The sequence below is a fragment of the Somniosus microcephalus genome, chromosome 2 (assembly GCF_052327205.1).
Source record: "Somniosus microcephalus isolate GS21.2 chromosome 2, FLI_Smic_1.0, whole genome shotgun sequence".
Taxonomy (NCBI): Eukaryota; Metazoa; Chordata; class Chondrichthyes; order Squaliformes; family Somniosidae; genus Somniosus; species Somniosus microcephalus.
Genome location: NC_140988.1, coordinates 140282046 through 140306618, shown reverse-complemented (window position 1 = coordinate 140306618; position 24573 = coordinate 140282046). Strand labels below are relative to the sequence as shown.

At 42.1% G+C, this 24573-nt stretch overlaps 1 protein-coding gene across 7 annotated transcripts in view; it reads right to left on the bottom strand.

Moving 5' to 3' along the window:
• The window catches only part of prdm5 (PR domain containing 5), a 473803-nt gene that overhangs the window by 334736 nt on the left and 114494 nt on the right, over window positions 1–24573 (bottom strand). For all 7 annotated transcript variants that reach the window (XM_085963116.1, XM_085963128.1, XM_085963123.1 and 4 more), the window contains exons 6-8: window positions 20380–20472; window positions 19988–20109; window positions 5491–5570 (exon numbers count right to left, since the gene is read on the bottom strand). In XM_085963116.1, coding sequence (XP_085819242.1) covers window positions 5491–5570; window positions 19988–20109; window positions 20380–20472 — 295 coding nt within the window. The remainder of the gene's footprint in view (window positions 1–5490; window positions 5571–19987; window positions 20110–20379; window positions 20473–24573) is intronic.

The following is a 24573-nucleotide window of genomic DNA, read 5'->3' as shown; positions in this document are numbered from 1 at the left end:
AAGTTTGCGGATGATACAAAGATGGGTGGGAAAGCAAGTTGTGCAGAGGGCTCAAAGAATCTACAAAGGGACATAGACAGGTTAGGTGAGTGGGCAAACATTTGGCAGATGGAGTATAATGTGGGAAAGTGCGAGGTTATCCACTTTGGCAGGAAAAATATAAAAGCAAACTATTATTTAAATGGAGAGAGATTACAAAATGCTACAGTTCAGAGGGACCTGGGGGTCCTTGTGCATGAAACACAAAAAGTTAGCATGCAGGTGCAGCAAGTAATCAAAAAGGCAAATGGAATGTTGGTCTTTATTTCAAGGGGGTTGGAGTATAAAAGCAGGGACGTCCTGCTACAACTGTACAAGGTATTGGTGAGACCACACCTTGAGTACTGCGTACAGTTTTGGTCTCCTTATTTAAGGAAAGATATACTTTCATTGGAGGCAGTTCTGAGACGATTCACTAGACTAATTCCAGAGATGAGGGGTTTGACTTATGAGGAAAGGTTGAGCAGGCTGGGCCTCGACTCATTGGAATTCAGAAGAATGAGAGGTGATCTTATCGAAACATATAAGATAATGAGGGGGCTCGACAGGGTAGATACAGAGAGGATGTTTCCCCTCATGGGGAAACCTAGAACTCGGGGGCACAGTCTCAGAATAAAGGGTCGCCCTGTTAGAACTGAGATGAGGAGGAACTTCTTCTCTCAGAGGGTTGTAAATTTGTGGAATTCTCTGCCCCAGAGAGCTGTGGAGGCTGGATCATTAAATACATTTAAAGTGGAGATAGACAAATTTTTGCAAGATAAGGGAGTGAAGGGTTATGGGGAGCAGGCAGGGAAGTGGCTTTGAGCCCTAGATCAGCCATGATCTTATTGAATGGCGGAGCAGGCTCGAGGGGCCAAGTGGCCTATTCCTGTTCCTATTTCTTATGTTCTTATATTCTTATGATACATTTACTGTATTTATTATATTAAATTCGGTACACAGGCCAAGCGTTTCATTTAAACTTTCATGTTCACCCTGCCCCTATGCAGACCTATTTTACTGCATGTAGTATCAATATGCCAGTAAATGGTGCTGTGATAGGAGTTTTTAATGTCAAGGGTGTCACACCTTGCCTGTCACACACTCACTCAGCTTGGAACCCCATGCAGAAATGGTGACTGTACTAGTTGGTTTCTAAATCTTAATTATGTCTCTAATTGGTAAAGCTAAGCTCTAAAAGTGAAACAATTTTAGCAAGGGGCTCTTAACCTGCCACTGGAATGCACCTGGTTTATTTACCTATACCAACGTGGCTGCTGGTTGAAAAAACTTAGGGTGCTCCACAGTGATCAGAGCTTGCAAATGCATACAAACAACCTTTTTGGGTATTGGGGGCAGGAAGTGTTCAACTTTGGGACAAGTTCAGATGAGGCAGGACTTCCCATGGCCTGGCGACACCTTGCAAATGGTGTACAATGGGCCGAATGGCCTCCTTCTCTGCTGTAAGATTCTATGATCAGACATGGCATATCATGCGATATAATGTGCTTATCATCTCCATTTCAACACCTACAGCAGCGCATTATAATTACAGTGAGCACAGTATTCAGTTTTACCTGTTGCAGATGGTCAATAGTTCACTTTCATCATTCAACCATACAATTTTAAAATACCGAAATATGATTGGCCAACATGCATCAGGTTATCTTAAATTAAGATTGCTTTGCTCAGAGGGTGTAGAATTCTTAAAGTGCATCCAGGAGAGCTTTTTGAGCCAGCATGTAGAAAGTCCTACAAGAGAGGGGGCGGTACTGGACCTAATTCTAGGGAATGTGGCCGGCCAAGTGGAAAAAGTGCTAGTAGGTGAGCACTTTGGTGACAGTGACCATAATATGGTGAGATTTAAGGTGGTCATGGAAAGGGACAGGGATGGGCCGGAAATAAAGGTTCTAAATTGGGGGAAGGCCGATTTTAATAGGATAAGGCAGGATCTGGCCAAAATGGACTGGGATCAGCTACTTGTAGGAAAATCCGCATCAGAGCAATGGGAGGCTTTCAGAAGGGAGATTGGGATCATACAATGGCAACATGTTCCCGTAAAGGTCAAGGGTGGTTCCAAAAACCACAGGGAACCTTGGATGTCAGGGGATATACGAGAATGGATTAGGAAAAAAAGGAGGGCTTTTGGCAGATACAAAAGGCTAAAGACGGAGGAAGCCCTAGAGGAGTACAAAAAGTGCAGGGGGATACTTAAAAAAGAAATTAGGAGATCAAGGAGGGGCCATGAAATAACACTGGCGAGCAAAATAAAGGAAAATCCTAAGATGTTTTATAAGTATATTAAGGGTAAGAGGATAACTAGGGAAAAAATAGGGCCCATTAGGGACAAAAGTGGCAATCTGTGTGTGGAGCCGGAAGATGTAGGAGGGGTTCTAAATGAATTTTTTGCATCTGTTTTCACTATGGAGAGGGACGATGTAGACATAGAAATAGGGCGGGGGGACTGTGATATGCTCGAACATATTCACATCGAGAGGGAGGAGGTATTGGCGGTTTTAGCTGGCCTAAAAATGGATAAATCCCCAGGCCCGGATGAAATGTATCCCAGGCTGCTGTGTGAGGCAAAGGAAGAGATTGCGGGGGCTCTAACACATATATTCAGGACCTCTCTGGCCACAGGGGATGTGCCAGAGGACTGGAGAACCGCTAATGTAGTACCATTATTCAAGAAGGGAAGTAGGGAAAAACCGGGGAACTACAGGCCAGTGAGCCTAACATCAGTGGTAGGAAAATTATTGGAAAAAATTCTGAGGGACAAAATTTGTCTCCACTTGGAGAGGCAAGGATTAATCAGGGATAGTCAACATGGCTTTGTCAAGGGAAGATCATGTCTGACTAATTTGATTGAATTTTTTGAGGGGGTGACTAGGTGTGTGGATGAGGGTAACGCAGTGGATGTGGTATATATGGATTTCAGTAAGGCCTTCGATAAAGTCCCGCACAAGAGACTGGTCAAGAAGGTAAGAGCCCATGGAATCCAGGGTGCCTTGGCACATTGGATACAAAACTGGCTTAGTGACAGAAGGCAGAGGGTGATGGTCGAAGGTTGTTTTTGTGACTGGAAGCCTGTGGCCAGTGGGGTACCACAGGGATCGGTGCTGGGTCCCTTGCTGTTTGTGGTCTACATTAATGACTTGGATATGAATGTAAAAGGTATGATCAGTAAGTTCGCGGATGATACAAAAATTGGTAGGGTGGTAAATAGCGAGGAGGGTAGCCTCAGTCTGCAGGACGATATAGATGGGTTGGTCAGATGGGCGGAACAGTGGCAAATGGAATTCAACCCGGAAAAGTGCGAGGTGATGCACTTTGGGGGGACTAACAAGGCAAGGGAATACACAATGAATGGTAAGACCCTAGGCAAGACGGAGGGGCAGAGGGATCTGGGTGTGCAAGTACACAGATCCCTGAAGGCGGCGGAACAGGTGGATAAGGTGGTAAAAAAGGCATATGGGATACTTGCCTTCATTAGCCGAGGCATTGAATATAAGAGCAAGGAGGTTATGATGGAACTGTATAAAACACTGGTTAGGCCACAGCTGGAATACTGTGTGCAGTTCTGGTCGCCACACTACAGGAAGGATGTGATCGTGTTGGAGAGGGTGCAGAGGAGGTTCACCAGGATGTTACCGGGGCTGGAGCGCTTCAGCTATGAAGAGAGACTGGGCAGATTGGGTTTGTTTTCCTTGGAGCAGAGGAGGCTGAGGGGGGACATGATTGAGGTGTACAAAATTATGAGGGGCATAGATAGGATGGATGCTGAGGAGCTTTTTCCCTTAGTAGAGGGGTCAATAACTAGGGGGCATAGATTCAAGGTAAAGGGCAGGAGGTTTAGAGGGGATTTGAGAAAGAACTTTTTCACCCAGTGGGTGGTTGGAGTCTGGAACTCACTGCCTGAAAGGGTTGTGGAGGCAGGAACCCTCACAACATTTAAGAAGCATTTGGATGAGCACTTGAAATGCCATAGCATACAAGGCTACGGACCAAATGCTGGATTATGGGATTAGATCAGACAGGGCTTGATGGCCGGCGCGGACACGATGGGCTGAAGGGCCTCTAACCGTGCTGTATAACTCTATGACTCTATGACTCTAATATCACCAAATATTTTTTGTAGGTATGCCTTGTGGTTGGGGTAGTTCAAGATAGGGAACTACTAAAGATGTCTTCAGTCTGCACAATACTTAGCAAAGACTGAAAAATAATAAACTATAGCAAAATACTGCGGATGCTGGAAATCCGAAATAACAACAGAAAATGCTGGAAAAACTCAGCAGGCCAGGCAACATCCGTGGAGAGAGAAATAGAGTCAACGTTTCAGGTTGAAACCCTTCATCAGGACTGAAAAAACACAGGAAATGTAACAGATTAAAAGGCCAGTTTGGGGGCTGAGAAATGGGGATGAAAGAACAAAAGAGAAGTGAAGAGACATTAAGAGGTATTCAAAACGAGACGAGATGGTGATAGGACTAGTAAAGAGACAAAAGACGGCTGTAGATTACGTGTGAAATGCGCTGGCAGAATGAGAGACAGCTGCCATGTGGGAGAGAAAAAAGGGGGAAGGGCACAAAACAAAGGTGTGGATAAAAAATATATGTAAAAATGTAATAGGGGCCGAGGTTATGATCTGAAATTGTTGAACTCGATATTGAGTCTGGAAGGCTGTAAAGTGCCGGAAGATGAGGTGCTGTTCCTCGAGCTTACGCTGGGTTTCTGTGGAACAATGCAAGAGTCCGAGTACGGTGAGGTCTGAGTGGGAATGGGGCGGTGAATTAAAATGACAGGCGACCGGAAGCTCGGGGTCACCCTTACAGACTGAACGGAGGTGTTCCGCAAAGCGGTCACCCAATCTGCGTTTGGTCTCCCCAATGTAGAGGAGACCACAATAATAATAATAACCACAAAAATAATATGTAGAAATAAACAATATTTGAACCATGATCGAAAAGAAAGACTATTTTTCTTGCCAAATGAAAACTGGATTGCAAGATCAATGGCTTTGACCTTTACCGATCTCTTCAATGCCCCCCACTCCCATCATAGTTCAACTTATCAGTTTGAAAAAGACGTATAGCAGTATGTTCATTGTTGCTTAATAATGTTTCTAGACCTAAAAGCAGTCAGTTAACAACACGTAGGCTGATCCATAGGGATCATGTACACTACACAAGAATGAAATAGAGAAAGAAATGCAGCATATAAATCTTTACATTTACTTCACTCTTATACTGAGATATCAGTGAAAGGATCAACAAATTTAACTCACACGATTAGTCAATTCTCAAACACTTTATGTTAGTTATAATTGTTGGAACTCAGTGGGGCTAATTCAGCCAATAGAAGTATCCGACGGCTGTGCCCCAGTAAACGGCCCACACTAGTGACCTAACACCCTAATACAAACACAACATGCTGAGAGAGGACTGGAAGGGGGTCTCTTGTCTGCCTGACCTTTCGATGCTCCTGTAGAGTTGCAGCCGAAGAACATTTCTTATTGCACACAGAGCACATCAGTCTCCTCCGAGAGTTTCCTGCAGCCAGAAAAGAAACACCATCACATTTTAAATCAGGAAACACAAGAAAGGCCCCAAAACACTTAGGCTGAGGTGATAGTTTTCAGAGGTTGCTTGATAGAGACTGGACGTCTACAGATTTACCCTTCTTAGAAAGTGTAGAGTTTCTGAGGTTCTCATGCCAGATCCAGCATATTTTTACCAGACGGCTGAAAAAATGCATAGTAAAACAAGAAAGGAAAAACTGCAAATGCTGGAAATGTAAAATGATAACAGAAAATACTTGAAATGCACAGCAGGCTAGTCAGCATGTGTAATAAGAAAATACAGGTTATGGCATTTTGCGGGGGGGGGGGGAGGGGGGAGTTAACCCTTCATCAGAGCAGAGAAATGCATAGATCGTATGATCTGTTGTAGCAAAAAATATCAAGCTTTAGGCTTTTCTAGGTGTTCATAGCAATGTCTGATGATAAGAAAGAAAATTAAACTAAATGGACTCATTGCAGCTGGCTGTTTTTATTTATTGCTTCTCCAGTTTCATTGTGCGTCATGAAACCTTGCAAAAGAACAAAGAGCAATTTGGAGACCACTGTTGGTCCAGTGCGAGTCAGAAACTCTTCTTTATATATTTCAAGATGGCATTTTTAAGCACATCAACGACACGGCTGCCTGGAAGCAGCAGAAATGCAGCAGAAAGTGATAGAATGCCATCATATTAGAAAATTGGAATACAAGGAAACACGGAATGAGAAAGGACTATTCACCCACTGAGCCTGCTCCTTCCACAGATCATATACAATTCATGGATTCAACCCTATCCATGTTCCTGCCTGTCTCTCCTGCCCAAAAGGTACATGAAGCAATACTCCAAACTGTATACTTACCCTACAGTGTACAATATTCAAACCTGACAGTTTTAGAACTAGACATTATTCAAACATATTTTTCATGAAAACCAGATTTTTAAAAATGCTCAAAACAACGGGACAGATTGTGACAAGGAGTGTTTACATCACTGTCTACTACCTTTCCTTTAACTGAATGGGACAAGGGTGTAACTTGTGCATGCTAAATAATCTCATCATGGTGACAGCTGAAATTATCCTAAATTGCAAAGATTTCAGATTATTATAAATGATCCTGCAGCACTCCTTGAATACAGGATTCCTGTACTTTTTATGCAATATAGATACACCTAGACCTCATCCTTGAGGAATGGGTTGCTATCTTTCCTCAAAGTGAATCAGAATTATCTACACAGTCTGGTTACACTTGAAAGAACACAACTGCCCAATATTTAAGACGAAGGTTTGCTGTTCCTTTACAGACAACCACATATCATAAAAGCTTGCTCTAAAAAAGAACAGCAAAGCAAGATGGCTCAAAGATTTATTTGAAAACAACCCCACAACTCCCGCAAGCCACCACTGAACAGGACTGACAGGACCCCTATCATCACTGCAATGGCAGCAAAATGTTAACCCTTTCAGGAATGTCACCATTATCAATACAGAAGTTTACCATTGTCATTAGTTTATTCAGATATAAACACTGCAAGGAATATTCTTAGACTGTGTACTTAATTCAGCATTGCCAATTGTAACTTCATATAAAATCAGAAATTACACACGATAGAAACCATGTGAACTTTTAAATCAAATATATAACCTATCTTATGATAGAAGATCTTGCCGCTTTTAACAGATGCAAAATGTGCTCACTACTGAAAGGATTCAGTAGAGTCATGACTAGCCATGAAATTGTTTACATTGGTTACTCAAACTCTAAGGAGTAGATCATAGAATCATAGACTGTTACAGAACAGAACAGGCCTTTCTGCCTACTTCCTGTTCTTAGCTGGTTCAAGGAGTGATGGAACGTGCAGTCTACACAGCTGGTTTCTCCATGAGTCACCTTGTCTAATCAACAATTAGAAGCACTGCTGGGGAGGTGGAGCACAGAAAGAAGAGTAAGAGATAAAAAGAGAGATCGATGGAAAGAGCAAAATGTTTGCTTCAGATTAGTGGCTGTCCATACTGTTGCTCAGAAGTTGGATGAGCAGGAGCTCTCATGGATTTAATCAGCTGAGATATTGAGAAAGCTTAGCCTTTCTTGATGTAACAAATACTTCAATTACATAAGAAAATCAAAGTATGTATTTTATTTGTTAATAATTTCCACAAGAATTTAATTTTCAGGCAAAGTGCAGTGCTAACAGTAAAACACCAAAGTATTTAATAGTACTGCAGCTTACAATTCGTTATAACCCACAATAATGTTAGCAAACCACCTACTTTAAAATTAAACACATTTGGTTTTGTGATACTGTAGCTCAATCACTCAGCCATAACATTTAATATAATATAAATTCTGCATCAACTAAATAATAAAAACATTTGAAAAATTAGCAACTAAAGATAAATAGCCTGATAGAAACACAGTGAGCAGAATGAACAAGCTGCTTCTGTGCAGCTTGCTTTTCTCAGTTTACACATACTTACTTGCTCTACTACTGTAAGTCATTTGCCAGACATAATTACTAAATGCCACAAACCAACCAATCAAAACGAAGAGAGCCATTCCAAGGTCATTCATGATATATGTAGTGATTTAATTAGCAGCTGATTACTATCCAATGTATTTTTCAAAATCTTCTTCATTTAAATAATATTATCATCTATTAGATCTACATTGTCCTGTACTGCCATTAATCATGACACCCTTGGTATACCTATACCTAAATATTACATCGCAGGTTAAAGGTCAGTTACCAGATGTATTTCACTTCCTGTTCTTAGCTGGTTCAAGGAGTGATGGAACGTGCAGCTAAGTACCAAGACCTGCTTCCAGTTCAAGAACTAATGAGCATCTGTTTCGTACTCCCCTATTTACTTTACATCTAATGTACAGCAATTACTGGAAGCGCTGGGCTTTGCCATTTTTACTTACATTAACTGATATGTAAAGATGCTCCTGACTACTGTGATATTTCTTAAAATTCAGATTCTTGTTAAACATTAAGAAAACTATACCAAAGAGCAAACAATTTTTATTAGGGATTTGCAGTGAACTCTTGACAGGAATGAAAAACATTCAATCTTTGTTAGGTCAGTGGAGCCAGGACCAGACCAATCATCATCACTTTGCATCACTTCTTTTAATTTTCTTTTTTTGAAAGGGGGGTGGGGTTGGCCATTTAATTCTCTATGCAGGCAATGAGGAACACCAGAGTAAAGCTAAGATGAACTATTTAAATGCACACTTTAAATTATTTGTAATTTTTAGAACAATGTTTCTAAACATGGAAAGCAACATTTAAAAAGTCCACAACCAGCTCACAGAAGTTACAGTGAAACATACTAATTTTATTCCATCTTCACATTCACAACTCCAACCCTTATCTTGTTAATTTCTCCATACCTCCTTATTACTCTGTTTCTGTAAGGTCATTGAATGGATTTGTACATTCTTGATCTAATTCATTATTTTTTTTCTGAAGCAGTTACACATGCTTACTGTTCATTTCCATTCAATATTAGGAATGAGTATTCTGAATAATTCAGACTCAAGTTATTAAAATTGTACAAATCATACCCTCCAAATCTAACTCTGATCTACAAATTGCATAAGGCCAGTTGCTGAACATGGAAGATTGTCCATTAGACTAGCAGGGACTCAGGTATATAGCCACTTCAGAGACTAGGATACCAACTGCCATTGTAAGGCCACTAGGGACCAGGATGGATTAACAGTTCTTGCCACCAGCGCCCACCCCCCGCCCCCACGGCCACAACTCACCACCCTGACCACCAGAGAACAGATGCATATCCTCCTCAATGAATAGACCACCAAAGGTGCAATCTGAGTACTAAATCCTAAGAATTATACAAATAGCTTCCGTCACTAGATTACTAGAGATCATGTGTTACTTCAACCACTTGGGATCACATACACACCATCACAACTGGGCAAAGCAGGGATCAGATTTTTAAAAACCATCAGTAAACTGCTGGAGACCAGATGTGTCCTTCCTCCCCCTACCCCCTGCTTCCCAAACACCATCACTAGACTAACAAGGATTAGGTGCATACCTGAACTAATAAATCAGAAGAGATGCAGAAACTCCACCATTAACTCCCTCAGAAAAATCAACACAATCCATTAAATCAATGAACAACCACTGAAAAAAACTATTATAACTTAAATGTATGCATCTTTCACAGTCCCTAACAGCCATTAGCACCTGCACAGGTGAAAGTGCAAAACGTGGTAGATACTTGCCTCTCTGTGCATGAACACAACTATTATTTAAAGGGACAGGCAGTACGTGAATCTAAACAGGTCCAAAAATTGATATTTTTCCCCTAATCAATTCAAATAAACAAACTATGATAAAATTATGCAGCCGTCTTGTTTTAGTTTGTTAGCTGTCCATTTAGCTCAGTCACAATACAGAAAGAGCACAACAGCCAGCTACGCTGTTCCAGCCTATAAACCATACAAATGTTATGAGTTTGTCAGTATATTTCCACGGTTACAGGCTTGAAAAAGGAACTAAGCTACATTTTTTAAATATATACACATGTTGTGTATTGATTTTGCTATGACTATGACAGTTAATTTTGAATCTGGTTGTCAAAATCTAACAAGCCTCAGCAACCTTTCAAAGGGTATTTAAGTGGCTGTAACTGTTCAATAGACTGAGTTAGCACAGGAGAGTTGAGCTGAGTACAGTTTTATTGAGCTGATTGAAAACTTGACTGATAAGGTAGACGAGTTAGATCCTGCAGTTAGAAAAGGTTACAACAAAGAAAAGAACTGCGTACATTATTTATAAAACAGCTTAACGCACTGTTGTCCAATGTGTTAGCTTCTAGCCACATGGGGCTAACTAGGAATCCAGATGTGGATATTGTATTTTTGATCAGTAAATAAAACTGAATAATAGTCACCGGACATGTGATCTCAATACTCATTCGCATGGCGTATTCATGTGTATTTCAACCTTTCTGTGCATTTGTTGGCAAAATGAAAGAAGGAAAACATCGTGTGCAAGCGTTTTTTGATAGTTGTGCTTTACTTACTTGGTTACTGCTTATTTTTTATCTGCTAAAATGACCTGTAACATCCAACCTTTATAAAGCGCTGGGTAAGCCACAACTGGAGTACTGCATCCAGTTCTGGTCACCACACTTTAGGAAGGATGTGCAGGCCCTTGAGCGGGTGCAGAGGAGATTTACCAGAATGGTTCCGGGGATGGGGGATCTTAGCTACAAGGACTGGTTGGAGAAGCTGGATTTATTTTCATTAGAGCAAAGGAGGTTGAGGGTTGATTTGATAGAGGTGTACAAGATTATGACGGGTTTGGATAGGCTAGACGGGGAAAGGCTGTTCCCACTAGTTGATGGTACAAGGACTGGGGGACACAGATTTAAGGTTTTGGCCAAGAGATATAGGGGGATGTGAGGAAAAGCTTTTTTACGCAGTGAGTGGTGAGGACCTGGAACTCGCTGCCGACGGAAGTGGTGGAAGCGGAGACACTCAATGTTTTCAAGGGGAGACTAGATACGCACTTGAGGGAAATAAAATTGCAGGGCTACAGCGATAGAGCAGGGGAATGGGACTGACTGGATTGCTCTACAGAGAGCCAGCACAGACTTGATGGGCCGAATGGTCTCCTTCTGTGCCGTTATGACTCTATGGGCCCTGAGGAGGTGTGTTTGGAGGTGGGACTGCTGGGAAAGTCAAAAAGAATGGGAGCGGGTCCCGAACCCGCTCCCAACCCGCCTCCAACCAATCTTCCCGGGAGTTGGGTCCCCGATTTGCGCAGGGACCCGACTCCTAATGGCGGGAAGAGGAATATAGCCAATTTTTTGACTGCTGCTGCGGGCTTCCTGATGTCGGGGAACCTCGCCAGGGTAAGTGAGGCATGCTGTGGGTCTGTTGTTATGTTGGTGTTTGGATGACAGCTGCAGAAGTGGTATGAAAGATGCAATAGGACAATGGTTAGTATCAGAGGTAAGGAAATGTTGTGAAAGTAATTTTTAATGTTGTTAAATGTTTCTGCAGGTAACAAGCTGTGAAGTGTTTGTGTAGCCTCATCTCATCGGGAGAAGTGACAGATCACTTCTGCAATCTCAGCTGCAGCTCCTATCCTAAGGAGAGAGTAATTGGAGAGCCTGGGAGCAAGGGCTCACCTGTGTACAGTGATTGTCAGTGTTTGATAGCACCTCAATGCTATCAAACACTGACAATTCATCTGTCAAACAAGTGTAGTTCATATGCCTTTAAAAAAACCGGCAGATGAAGCATCATCAACTGACGTCATCTGACACTGGCTTTCCCTTAATTGGCCGGCAAGCCCGCAGGGATGGCTTAACTAGGCCAATCAAGGCAAAATAGCATCTGTTCATCAGACATCGCTGGGGGTGGGACTAGAACCTGGAAGGCAGCAGTCCCACCCCCAACTCGTCTCGGTAAGTAAAATCCAGCCCTATGGCTCTATGGGTGAAAATGCTGGATTTTAGTGCCATAGAAACACCAGCAACATTGTATGGAAAGGAGAGCTGTCATTATGGTTAGCTGAAGCAAGCTGAATAACCGCTCCAGGCCAGCAGAAGATAATAAGCCCAACCAATAACAAACAGCTCCAACAGTGCAGCGAAGTTAAAGATAGTGATGACACTATCAAGGGCACAGAGGGTTGGGACTCACCTCTGAGAGTGATCTAAAATACAAAGCTGAAAGAAACTAAAGGGTGGAAAAGACCCAAAAACATCACACAACAATGTGCCTTCTTACTGAAGCATGTTATAAGCATAAATAAAACCAGAAAATGCTGGAAATACTCAGCAGATCAGGCAGCATCTGAGGAGAGAGAAACAGAGTTAACATTTCAGGTTGATGACCTTTCATCAGCTGTTTTTATTTCAGATTTCCAGCATCCACAGTATTTTACTTTTGTATTGTTTTAAGCATGCTCTGACAATCGCACTAAATGGGGATGAAATTGGTCTACGCTAGTAGCGCAAAATGTGCTCATAGCTAATCGGCAGCCTGCCTAATTAAAATCGGACATGGTATAAAACAGGCTGCCAATTTGATAAGAGCCAATTTTGTGCTACTGGCAAAGACCAATTTCACCCCCAATATATCCAAATAACATTTTTTTTACATCCTGAAATTACTGAGTGTTTTGAGAGCTTGAATGTGCAGTCTTGTGGCATAACATAGAACTTTTGCGTTAATCTTTTTGAAAAGGTGTACAAAATTCAGAAATATTACTGAAGATATCAGCTGATAAAGTACCTTACAACTTTTTTAATAAGAAAAATAGGGGTGAAAATGAGAAAGTGAATGGAAAGGGTTGGGGGAAAGAGAGGGAGCGGAAAGGGGGGGGGAGAAAGAGAGTGGGAGCACATTGGGACAGTAATCTTACTGAAATTCATTTCAGAAATGTGACCACTCAGAACCAGTCTAATACAAACTAGTCTGACTTTCCCACTTGGGACCCAGGACTCCTCCCTGTACCCAGATGTACTTTTACACCAGTACTTTCTACGTAACTTTATCTGCCTTCTTCCATCTCAGACTGAGATTGCTCCAATTTTGAAGTCATTTCCTATAGCTTTGTTTTCTAAATATTCTGAGGAGACCCCTCTGGAAAGTCTTTTAGAAGTTAATTCAATGAAGATGGCGACACAGCGATTTAAGATTTTTAGCCAAGTCTGTTTCCTGGTCGGAGAAAGCAAGGTTACACAAAGTGAAGCAATATAAAATGTCAAAACAAGTGAACAAAAAATGGGGGGGTAAAGTAATTGACCATGTTGTACTTGCTGTTGGAACCTACTCATACTCAGCTGTGCTGGAACATTTGTGCAACTGCAGCTTTCTATTTTTACTAAAGGTTCAGTGTCTGGAATAATTCCAAGATTAGACAGAAATCTAGTACACCCATAGCTCATGCATGCTTCTACTAGATGGAAGGTGACGTAATAAAGACTCACTACGCACTTGGTTGTACATAAAGCAAGGCTTTAATCGACTTGTAACAAAACATGGAGGTCTAGTTAGTAGTCACTAGCTTCCTGTTTCCAGACTGTCTCTGGCCAAGGTGGGCCCACGTCCAAGTATTTATACTCCTCGGGCGGCGCCCTCAGCTGGCCGTTCAGTAGTACTTCCTGAGTTACTTCTTGTAGAAGTTGTGATTTATGACAGAAGGTATTAGCAAAAAAGAGCCCTTTATTATTTAACATTCATCTTCCTCCCTCCCTCTCCCAAACACAAACTATTGGTAAAACTTCTTAATTACAACTGAAATTAGAAACTCACTAAATTGTTATTTCTCATTGCTACTACGGATGGTACAGTCTTGTATAGAGAATGGTCAATTCCTTTGTAATTCCCCACCCAAAAAGAATTCCCACAATCGGTGATGCCCAACATCATGTTGCATCACCAATTCAATGCTTTTTAAAGGGGAAGAAAAACCTTAAAGGGACAGCGAACACTATCTGTTCAAACTGATTCCTCACCTCTGTTCAAAAAAAAATTAGGGTAGGAATAACAGAAATCTTCCCTACTAGGAAATATCATTAAATTTGTTCCTTAATGGAGAGTGGACACTTGAGCTTGGGTTTTTCTGGTGAAATCTGCCTGAATTCAGGCAATATAGAGACAGTCTGGCAAGGGAACTGGGGTGGGGAGGCCTACCGCCAATCCCTGCCCCAACAAATGGGCGATCCAGTTTTCCTCTACTGACCCTGCTATAATCCAGCTCTATATACACTTAGCCCATATGTAGCTGTAGGTGGAAGTGCATGGCTTTGTAGTCCTCACGATATACCTGTCTTTGCACCGTGCCCACCTACTGCCCACCCACATAAAGCACTGCCTGTACAATAAGATTGTAGATAATACAGTGTCCCAGAGGCAGGAAAGGATCATGAAGGGCAGAAGTCAGTGAAAATTGAGCTCGTGCTGGAGTTTGTACATGTGAAGCCCTCGAGGGCCGACGTGGCATTCTTCATAGTATCATAGAAATTTATGGCACAGAAAAAAGCCATTCAGCCTATCATGTCTGTGCCGGCCGAAAAAGAGCTATGCAGTCTAATCCCACTTTCCAGCTCTTGGTCCATAACCTTGTAGGTTCAGCACTTCAAGAGCCTATCCATGTACTTTCTAAATGCAATGAGGTTTTCTGCCTCTACCACCCATCAGGTAGTGAGTTCCAGATCCCCACAACCCTCTGGGTGAAAAAAGGTCTCCTCAACTCCCCTCTAATCCTTCTACCAATTACCTTAAATCTATGCCCTCTGGTTATTGACCTCTCTGCTAAGGGAAATAGGTCCTTTTTATCTACTCTATCTAGGCCCCTCATAATTTTATACAACAATTAAGTCTCCCCTCAGCCTCCTCTGCTCCAAAGAAAACAACCCCAGCCTATCCAATCTTTCCTAATAGCTAAAATTCTCCAGTCCTGGCAACATCCTTGTAAATCTCCTCTGTACCTTCTCTAGTGCAATCACATCTTTCCTGTAATGTGGTGACCAGAACTGCATGCAGTACTCTAGCTGTGACCTAAGTTATACAGTTGAAGCATAACCTCCCTGGTCTTATAGTCTGTGTCTTGGCTAATAAAGGAAAGTATCCCATATGCCTTCTTAACCACCTTATCTACCTGCCCTGCTACTTTCAGGGATCTGTGGACATGCACTCCAAGGTCCCATATTCCTCTACACTTCTCAGTATCCTACCATTTATTGTGTATTCCCTTGCATTGTTAGTCCACCCCAAATGCATTACCTCACACTTCTCCAGATTGAATTCCGTTTGCCACTTTTCTGCCCACCTGACCAGTCCATGGATATCTTCCTGCAGTCTACAGCTTTCTTCCTCACTATCAATCACACGGCCAATTTTTGTACTACTAAGTGATGCTGAAGATCTTGCAGGGCCTGCTTCCAGTGGCATGTCATCTATGCATTCAATGCTTCACCTTCTGTGTTGGCACAGGATTAGTGCAGCCACATTGTCAGTATAATGATAAATGGTGACATCTGTAACCTCTTTTGATCACTTATGCTGGGCGCAACTGGCTCAGTTGGGCTAATGGTCTGCAATGACAACGGATAGAATCATCCCAAATAAGTCCTTAAAGCCCTGAGCTAGGCTGCTCTTGAGGAAATTTATGGAAGCAGTCTTGGCTACCATTCCAGAAGCAACAATTGCTCTTAAAACCTCCACCTGGTGCCACAGAAGGCTGATGGACTGCCAGTCAACAGAGTGTTGTGCATTCTCTGACATACCTCCTGCACGTTGTTGCAGATGTGGTTTGTGGACTCCTCCAGCTTATCTACTATCTGCAACACAAGAGAGGAGACTATTTCCACTGCCTGCACATGAATCACCCTTCTTTGGAATACTGAACCCCTGGGCTCCTCAGCCAAGGGCAGTCACTTCTGCAAGCCATCTCCCCCAGGAAAGAGGCAGCTGGTTCATCTACCCCTCCTCACTCCTTCTGCTCACTGGTGCTCTGTGCTTCACCCTACAAGATATCATCTGTCTCACCAGTGGGTGTATCTGGGCTGGTGCTTGAATGTGTCATGTGCCATGATAAAGTCAGAGAAGCAGGTGCAGGAATGGACACGCTGTAAAGGGTCAGCATCTGTGGGACACAAAAGTGATTTATTTTAGAAGACTGCACTCTCACTTGTGATTCAGGAGAAGTCACTGAGCAATGCTAGAAGACCTTTCAAATACTCAGAATGTCTGACGACTGTAACCACTCACAATACTGCAGGTGATCCATCATATGGTTAACCTGAACCTGACACACTCCTCCAACTTCTCCTTGACCAACCAGCTCGCCAATGTGTCTGTCCAGGAGTTGTAGTGCTTCTTCCTCATTCCTACCCAAGGACCTTATGGATGGCCTTCCTTCACTCGTGTTGCTGCTGATTGTGGGTGACCTTTTCCTTCACAAAAACTAACACAAATTGAATCTCACTAAGTTGTGTGTAGACATTCCACTGTGCTCATGCTATCGGGTGCAAACACTTCACTTTCACTCAAAAATCACCACCCTTGGTTTCAGAGAGTGGGATAAGAAACAGTGGAAAAGTAGGAGAAGGATGTTTGGTTGTTGGGGAGGTGGGGGGTTGGTGAGGTACCTTATGCATATTAACTATCTTATTCATTTCTTCACTTCCACTGTGATGACATGGATGCTGTGTTGTACTTCCAGCATTACTTCAGGATGTGTGCAGCAAATCGTGCCTTCACCTACCTTGACCAATCTGGTGAAGTCATTAAAATGTTTCCGGTACTGTATTGCCATTCGTGTTGTGGTTGATGTGGCCTGACTGCCTGCGCCACCTCCCTTCATACTGCCAGCAGCACCCTTTTCTGGGGCTTCCTGCTTTGGGACCTAAATAACCTTGCCCTCATCTCTGACAACATCACGAAAGCATCCAAGAATCTTGGGGCCTTGAAGTTAGCAGACACCCTGATCCTGGTCCACCTTCTCCTCTCACTGTGCTCTCGCTCTATCTCTACCTCGTTAAGACTTGCACAGCCTTCTGGCCCTTTAAGCTGCAGCAGTTTTTTAACGGGATTCGTGCCCTGCATACTTAATTAGGCGCCCCCAGGAAAATGCAGTTGGGTGCTGGCAGGATCAAGTAGTTGGGCAGAAGTTCACCCCGCCATTTTAAAGAAAGACTTGCATTTATATAACGCCTTTGACGCATTCAGGATGTCCCAAACCTCTTTGTAACCAATTCATTACTGACTGGCCCAGAAAAATCTAGGATTTCCATGTCTCCTTTCGTATTCAGTTGTTTGGTGACATGCTCAGAGAGGGTGTAACAGAGTGACTCCATTCACTGTAATTCACCCTCAAAGCCTCCTTGAAAAAGTGTAACATCCCCATCGACACCTGGGAATCCCTGGCCCAAGTCCGTACAAAGTGGAGGTGAAGCATCCGGGAAGGCGCCGAATACCTCGAGTTTCTTCGCCGGGAGCAAGCAGAAGCCAAGCGTAGGCCGCGCAAGGAGCGCATGTCAACCCAAGCACCCCACCCACCCGCCCCTTCAACCACCGTCTGCCCCACCTGTGGCAGAGTCTTTAGGTCCTGCATTGGGCTCATCAGTCACCTGCAAACTCATTTTTAATGTGGAAGCAAGTCATCCTCGGTTCTGAGGGACTGCCTAAGAAGAAGAATGGGGAAGGGCACTTCAGGCTAGCTTGGAAGCTAATCCTGAGCCACCAACCTCCAGAAGCTGTCCATACACAGAAATAGCCAGGTAGTAAAGTGCTTTACCAGGTTCATACAAATCTGAATTAGCTCACTAGACTTGTCCAAAGTACCATTTATCACTGGGACACGTTTCCCTCAACGCACTATAAATCATGGAGATGCTGAGGTGGGAGGGAGACCCAAAATGCCAACAGTATTTTCTACATAACATTTATTTCTACTATTTTTTTCAAACAAAGCTAGGGGCAATATTTTAGACAGAATATACTCCCCATAGACTTTCCTTCCTGTTTAAAGTCTTACATCATTCTGTGTCACCAACCCAATATTCTGCGAGGTCCTGGATCATTTTACATCATCAGACAGCAGAAATTAAAAAGAAATTTCATACAATATGAAAAATACTGGATGGGTGGCAAAGGATTACAGGCAATAATTCAAGCTTCCCTCTTGTGGTTTACAACATCAACTGTAACCTTTGACTGGGTTGTTGCATTGTAATCCATTTCCATCCATCCAGTATCTTCTTTCGGTTCAGACTTATTGCATTGGCATCCTTTGTAAATGTACAAAGATACTGTTCAGCTTAGCAATCTGGCCTGATCCAGTTTCACAAAGTTCACCAAAGCAAACGGAAGCCCACACTTCTAATGAGGTCCTGTTTTATGTTACTTTTGGTACTTTGGTAGCTGTGGATCCATTACTCATACTCTTATAGGACACGCTAAGACATAAAAAGATATTACTTTTTGAAATTCTTATTTGGGATACATTCCATAAGTATAAATCTTATAAGAATGTTGTGTTATGTCTTCCATCATCTAACAGATTCCCTCAAGACACTTTTCAAATCCGACAGGATTTCTTTTAGGATAGGGTTCCATTTCACATATTTAAAACAATCAGGCTCAAATCTAATAGGAATCAAAATGCTAAGCTGAAAGTCAACTGTGGCGTGTGAAAAGCGGCCCACAATAATTTCACTTTGAGATGACTCCTATTTCTCTGTTTAACCAATACATGAAATCTAACTTGGTATTTGGGGAACCACTGAGGGGAAAGTGATTTTCTTCCAAGTTATTGCCTGTGAAACTGATTGGGATGAGGAAGTGTGAAGGAGCCATTAACTAGTATTTGTGTATGAAACACTATCCATGGCCCAACACTCTGGGTGATGAGACCTACCACAGCATGGCTTTTGCCCCCTCTATCGAGCTTCTCTCCAGAGTTATCGGGCTGAATGTTGTTTAACACTTTGAAGATAAGAACAGTTCCCCCCCCCACAAAGGAATTACTCATTTCCCTTTCACATGCAATTAGGAAAATGGTTGTGGTGGTATAGCTTAAACTTATTCCTGTTTGTAAGTTTCAACTTTTTTATGTTTTACAACTTCCTTCTTGTGGTAAGTAGGTGTGGAAAACTTGTCTATACAGTGCAGTGGACAAAGGAGACTCAGTATTCATTCAGACACTGAAATGCTTCTTTGATTAGAAACATGGCTGAACATATGCCTTTTCCTGCCCTATGTGGCAAGACCAGCTCTTAACCAAACTTGGCATCTCTTGAAATCCTGCCAGTATCTATGATTTTCAAATAGCAGCAAGTTAATGCATTATAATAGCAACAATCATTTAATTGTGGCAAAGCCCAATAAACACATGAACATTGAACACAAACCCTGTATAGACATTCCCTAAACACTGGCAAAGATCCGCATCTAGAAACTTAAAAGTCACAAACATGGCTTGAAAGGAACAGCACATATTCAAGATTGTGCATACACCATTGTTATAAAGTTGCAACTTTCAAACAGCTGCACTTGCATAATCTTGTACACATGCACTTGTTTAACACTGCCACCACTCTGAAATTTTCCCTGAAAATAAACAGAGCAGATTCCTGAGCACCAGTAGCCTTAATGCAACCTAAAACATGCCAGGCTGGAGGACATACTTCTCTACATCCAGCAGTGGATAGGAGTTTGAATCACAACTAAAAGAATATTTTATCAGATTTAATCCTTGAATATAAGTCATAATCAAATAATTTTAATCTTAGAAGGATAACAGAAAATCTCAAATCATGCTACACATTTTTGTACATACACTAATTTGCCAACATTCTATCAACTTAAAGCATAGTGTTTGGAAAATTATTTCCTTTGATCAGTGTTCTTACCTGCGTGTACATTCTCCTTGTGCTTCTTCAAGGCATCTTTGCTCTTGAACCTTTTCCCGCAGCTATCAGCCTTGCAAACAAACCTGGCATCCCCTTTGCAGGCTTCCTTATGCTGCTCGAAACTGTGGTAGACATTTGGTAAGAACCACAATGTAATAAAAATGTAGCATTTTTCTATTGCATGCAGACCGGGTTAATACATGCCACACAGCAGAGCCTCTGGCTTCCATCATGCTTTGCCCAACCAGGGTGGAGAAGAAGCAAGGCAGTGTTACTTTCCTATCTGGGGTTTAATTCGCATGCAAGCTGCCCAGGTTGGAAAACAAGCTGTTATGGAAAGCAGAAGAGGCCAAACAGGTTACAAAATGGGCAACTGTGGTTCAATACAAAACCTTGACTCAGAGCTGAAGGAAATGTTGCAGACAGAACACTGATGGCTTCGAGAGGTGTCCCCGGGAAGAACATTTTCAGTACACTGTAGAACACTACAAGCAAAGAAAAATATACAAAAACTTAATAGAACCGAATCTTTATCAAATAAAAAATCTGCTAGGCAAACAAAAGCATTTAATAAAAGTCAATGCAAGTCAATACAGCAGTAGAATTTCTGCATCAACTTTTATTTTTAGCAAGATTTTACTTGTTTTTTACAATTTCCTAAAGAAATATTTCATACCAGTGAAAGTGGAAACAATGGCCTCACAATTACAGATACTATCATACAAACAACATTTATTGCATTTCATCTGAAATTCCTCTTGCCATTATATTAACAGAAGCATTAAACAGTTTAAAAATACAGGTTAACAACTCCGTTAAGAGTGGACAGAGGAATTTCAAACAAACACGTTAAGCATTTGTACGATAGTATTTTATGGCTATAATAACAGCCATAGAATAATCTGGGCATCACATTGGGTGGTGATACGTTCGTACTGTTATTCCATAACTGTGGAACCAACAATAGTTGAGTGCAGTACATTAATACCACCTAAAACCTTCCAATCCACCACAGTAACCATGTGCATCAGACTACATCAGACCGGGCATCAGGAATGGTCTCTTGCCACACAAGAGCAATTATATGTGTTTACAAAAATAAATAATGACTTGACACCAGGGAAGATTGGTCACATTTGTCAGCACCTTCACAACATAAATACAAGGATTATCCTTTCAGAGAGCCATTGAATACCACAAATATGCAACTCATGACCCAATTGCCCAACCTACTTACAGCCTCATTACTTTTAATTGTTTGGTGGGTTAACTCATTGAATATTTGTGGTATTCAACTGTTTTTGCATGTCCTCTATTTCTTTCACGTATGACAAAGACTTTCAGAACCCATGAACATTATTGTTTTCAGACTGGTGAAAGCAAGGCTGCAATCTACTAGGTACGCAACAAATAAACTATATTCATTTAGCAATAGTAAGAATTAGGAACCTTTCTTGTGCAGTATATTCCTCTCAATCTACTTTACAATACTTGAAAAATTAATAGATGCATATTCCAAAATTTGTACAAGGCATTTAATTATTGCCCAAATGGTTGAACAAAGTCTTGCACTGGCCCTACTTCTAAAACATTTCACGTCAATGTGGAGGTTTGCAATATGCATCACATAAAAGCATGTTTTAAAATGTTTTCCCTATGCTACAAAGGGAAGTAATCTCTATTTTGCCTTTTTTTTTGCTTTTGCATCCTATTCTGTGGTGAGTGGCTCACTTCCTGACACCCCAAAGTCTCTCCACCATCTACAAGGCACAAGTTAGGGGTATGATGGAATACTCTCCATTTCCCTGGATGGGTGCAGCTGCAACAACATTCAAGAAGCTCTACACCATCCAGGACAAAGCAGTCCACTTGATTGGCACCTCATGCACAAGCCTATACATCCACTCCCTCCACCACCGGTGCACCACTGGCTGCAATGTGCATGTCTACAGCAGAACTGCGCTGCAACAAGTCACCAAGGCACCCACGGCAGCACCTCCCAAAATCTCACATCACATAGGACAGTAATATTAATTTATTTAATCAAGTTTACTAAAACTGTGAAAACCAACAAGAGAGGAAAACAAATATAAAATTTGAAGAAAAAGTTTAAATAAGAACACACAAACAGCAATTATAGACAACTGATAAAGAAGCAACAACTGTAGCAGAAAACAGATGTATAAACAGAAATAAGTCCAATACAAGCCCTCTGTTGCCACAGTGAGGGAATATTTTGTGAGGTGTGGTGCTGAGCCATACAGCACAAAATGTTCTTGGTCTGTGCTCCGTTAGCTAATTTTACTAGATGAGCTACAATTGAACTCAATATCCTATGGAAAGACCCCTGCTATAAAGTCCAAATGTGGATGATTTTTTTAAATTTGTTCATGGCGTCACTGTCAAGGCCAGCATTTATTGCCCATCCCTAATTGCCCTCGAGAAGGTGGTGGTGAGCCATGTTCTTGAACCACTGGCCGCAATTTTATCGGCACTGAGAGGGTGGGTTTGGAGGTGGGTCAAGGGTTAAAATCATTTTGATTGACGGCAGGTTTTGATCCCGCCATCAACCCGCCTCCAAACAATTTTCCCAAGTGTCAGGTCCCCGATTTGCGCATGGAGCCGACACCTAGCGGCAGGAAGAGGATTAAAGCCACGTACCTGCCCGTTAACAGGTACTTGATATTAGTTAACAGGCTCTTTTTCAATTTTGCCGCTTCTGCCTCGGGGTTCCCGACTTCCGGATACCACGCCAGGTAAGTATGGCATGTTGTGAGTCTGCTGTAGTGTTTCTGCATTGCTAACAGCTGCAGAAGTGGAGTGAAGCATCCAATGGTGCACTGGTGAGTTTCAGAGGTAAGGAAATGTTGGGAAAATCATTTTTAATGCATTTACACTTTTCTGTAGGTAAAAAGTTTTGAAATCGATGTCTAGTCCCACCTCATTGGGAGAACCTCTCTCACTAGTGACAGATCGCTTCTGTAACCTTGCCTGCAGCTGCCATCTGTTCCAGCCTATGGAGGGAGTCATTGGAGAGCCTGGGTTCAAGAGCTCACCTTTGAACAGTGATTGTCAGTGTTTGCAGCACCTCAATGCTGTCAAACACTGAGAAATGAGCTGTCAAAGAAAAATTGTGCGTGGTCCCTTTAAGAAAGCCAGCAGATGATGCGTCATCAAATGATGTCATCTGACCGGCTTCCTCTTAATTGGCCGGCAAACCCGCAGGGCGGGCTTAACAAAGTCAATCAGCGTAAAATCACGTTCGTGGGCCGGATGCAGTTGGGGGCGGGACTGGGAGCCGGAAACCACTTGACCCGCTCCCAACCCGCATCCAATGACAAAATCGCAACCACTGTTCTTTGTAGCAGTTTGGTACAACTCAGTGATTTGCTAGGCCATTTCTGAGGGCAGTGCTGTGGGTTTGGAGTCACATATAGGCCAGACCAGGTAAGGCCGGCAGATTCCCTGAAGGACATTAGTGAACCAGATGGGTTTTTATGACAATCCAGTAGTTTCATGGTCACCATTACTGATACTAGCTTTTTATTCCAGATTTATTTAATCAGCTGAATTTAAATTCTCCAGCTGCCATGGTGGGATCTGAACTCATGTTTCTGGATCATTAGTCTAGACCTCTAGATTACTAGTCCAGTAATATAATCACTATGCTACCATTCCCGGTATATACAATGGCTTAGGTACAATAGCCACCTATGGTGAAATAGCCTGGCAACACTCACTGTCTGCTTGCATGCATAAAACAATGATCACTGCATACAGTAATTCCAAACACCGTCCAAAAAAAACATTGAACGTAAAAAGGAAAAGGTTTTTTTTAAATGGCAATCCAAAACCCTGCAAAATGTGTCTAATGAGCCCCTACCCCCACCTCCCCGGCCCATAACCCAAGGGATCATACCTGTGATTCTTCCTTCTATTTGCAGACATCCAACATCCAACATATTTTTGGGACATTCTATACACAGCATTTGGGATTGAAAACTTAGTTACATGAAAACCAGACCTTGGTTAACCATATGCAACACCTCCCATCAGTGTTCCGTGTTATTAAACGGACAACGCATTTAAGTAAAGTCAATGTATTCCTAGCTATGCCAGGAAGAGCTGTCAGACACTGGCCTGTCATTCCCGCCTAGCATTTTACTGTTATGTATCTTTACGCCGTTTTATGAGACATTTATTAAAGTATCCAGATGGTGGCTTAGTAATCCCCAGTGAAGGATGTGAAACACTGCCTAAAATGACTTCTTACTTCTGATAGCACATGATATTCCATACAAGTGCAAGATTTGAATAAACAAGATCATCTTGTCGTATATTTCTTTTCTCTGTGAGCAGTGCCACAGGTGATTAATTCTATATATATAAAAAGATAGTGGTGTCTGTCTGTCTGTCTGGGCATCACTCAAAAGTTATACAGCGTACCTACACATATGTTATATCAAAAGAAAGGTTATGATTAGGAGGGTGTCCTAGGCATATTTACTTTTTGGTCAAACAAAAATTGTTCGGACAGTAGACAAAAAACGTTCAAAATTCTGCTCATTAGCGGTTCGCCAATCATA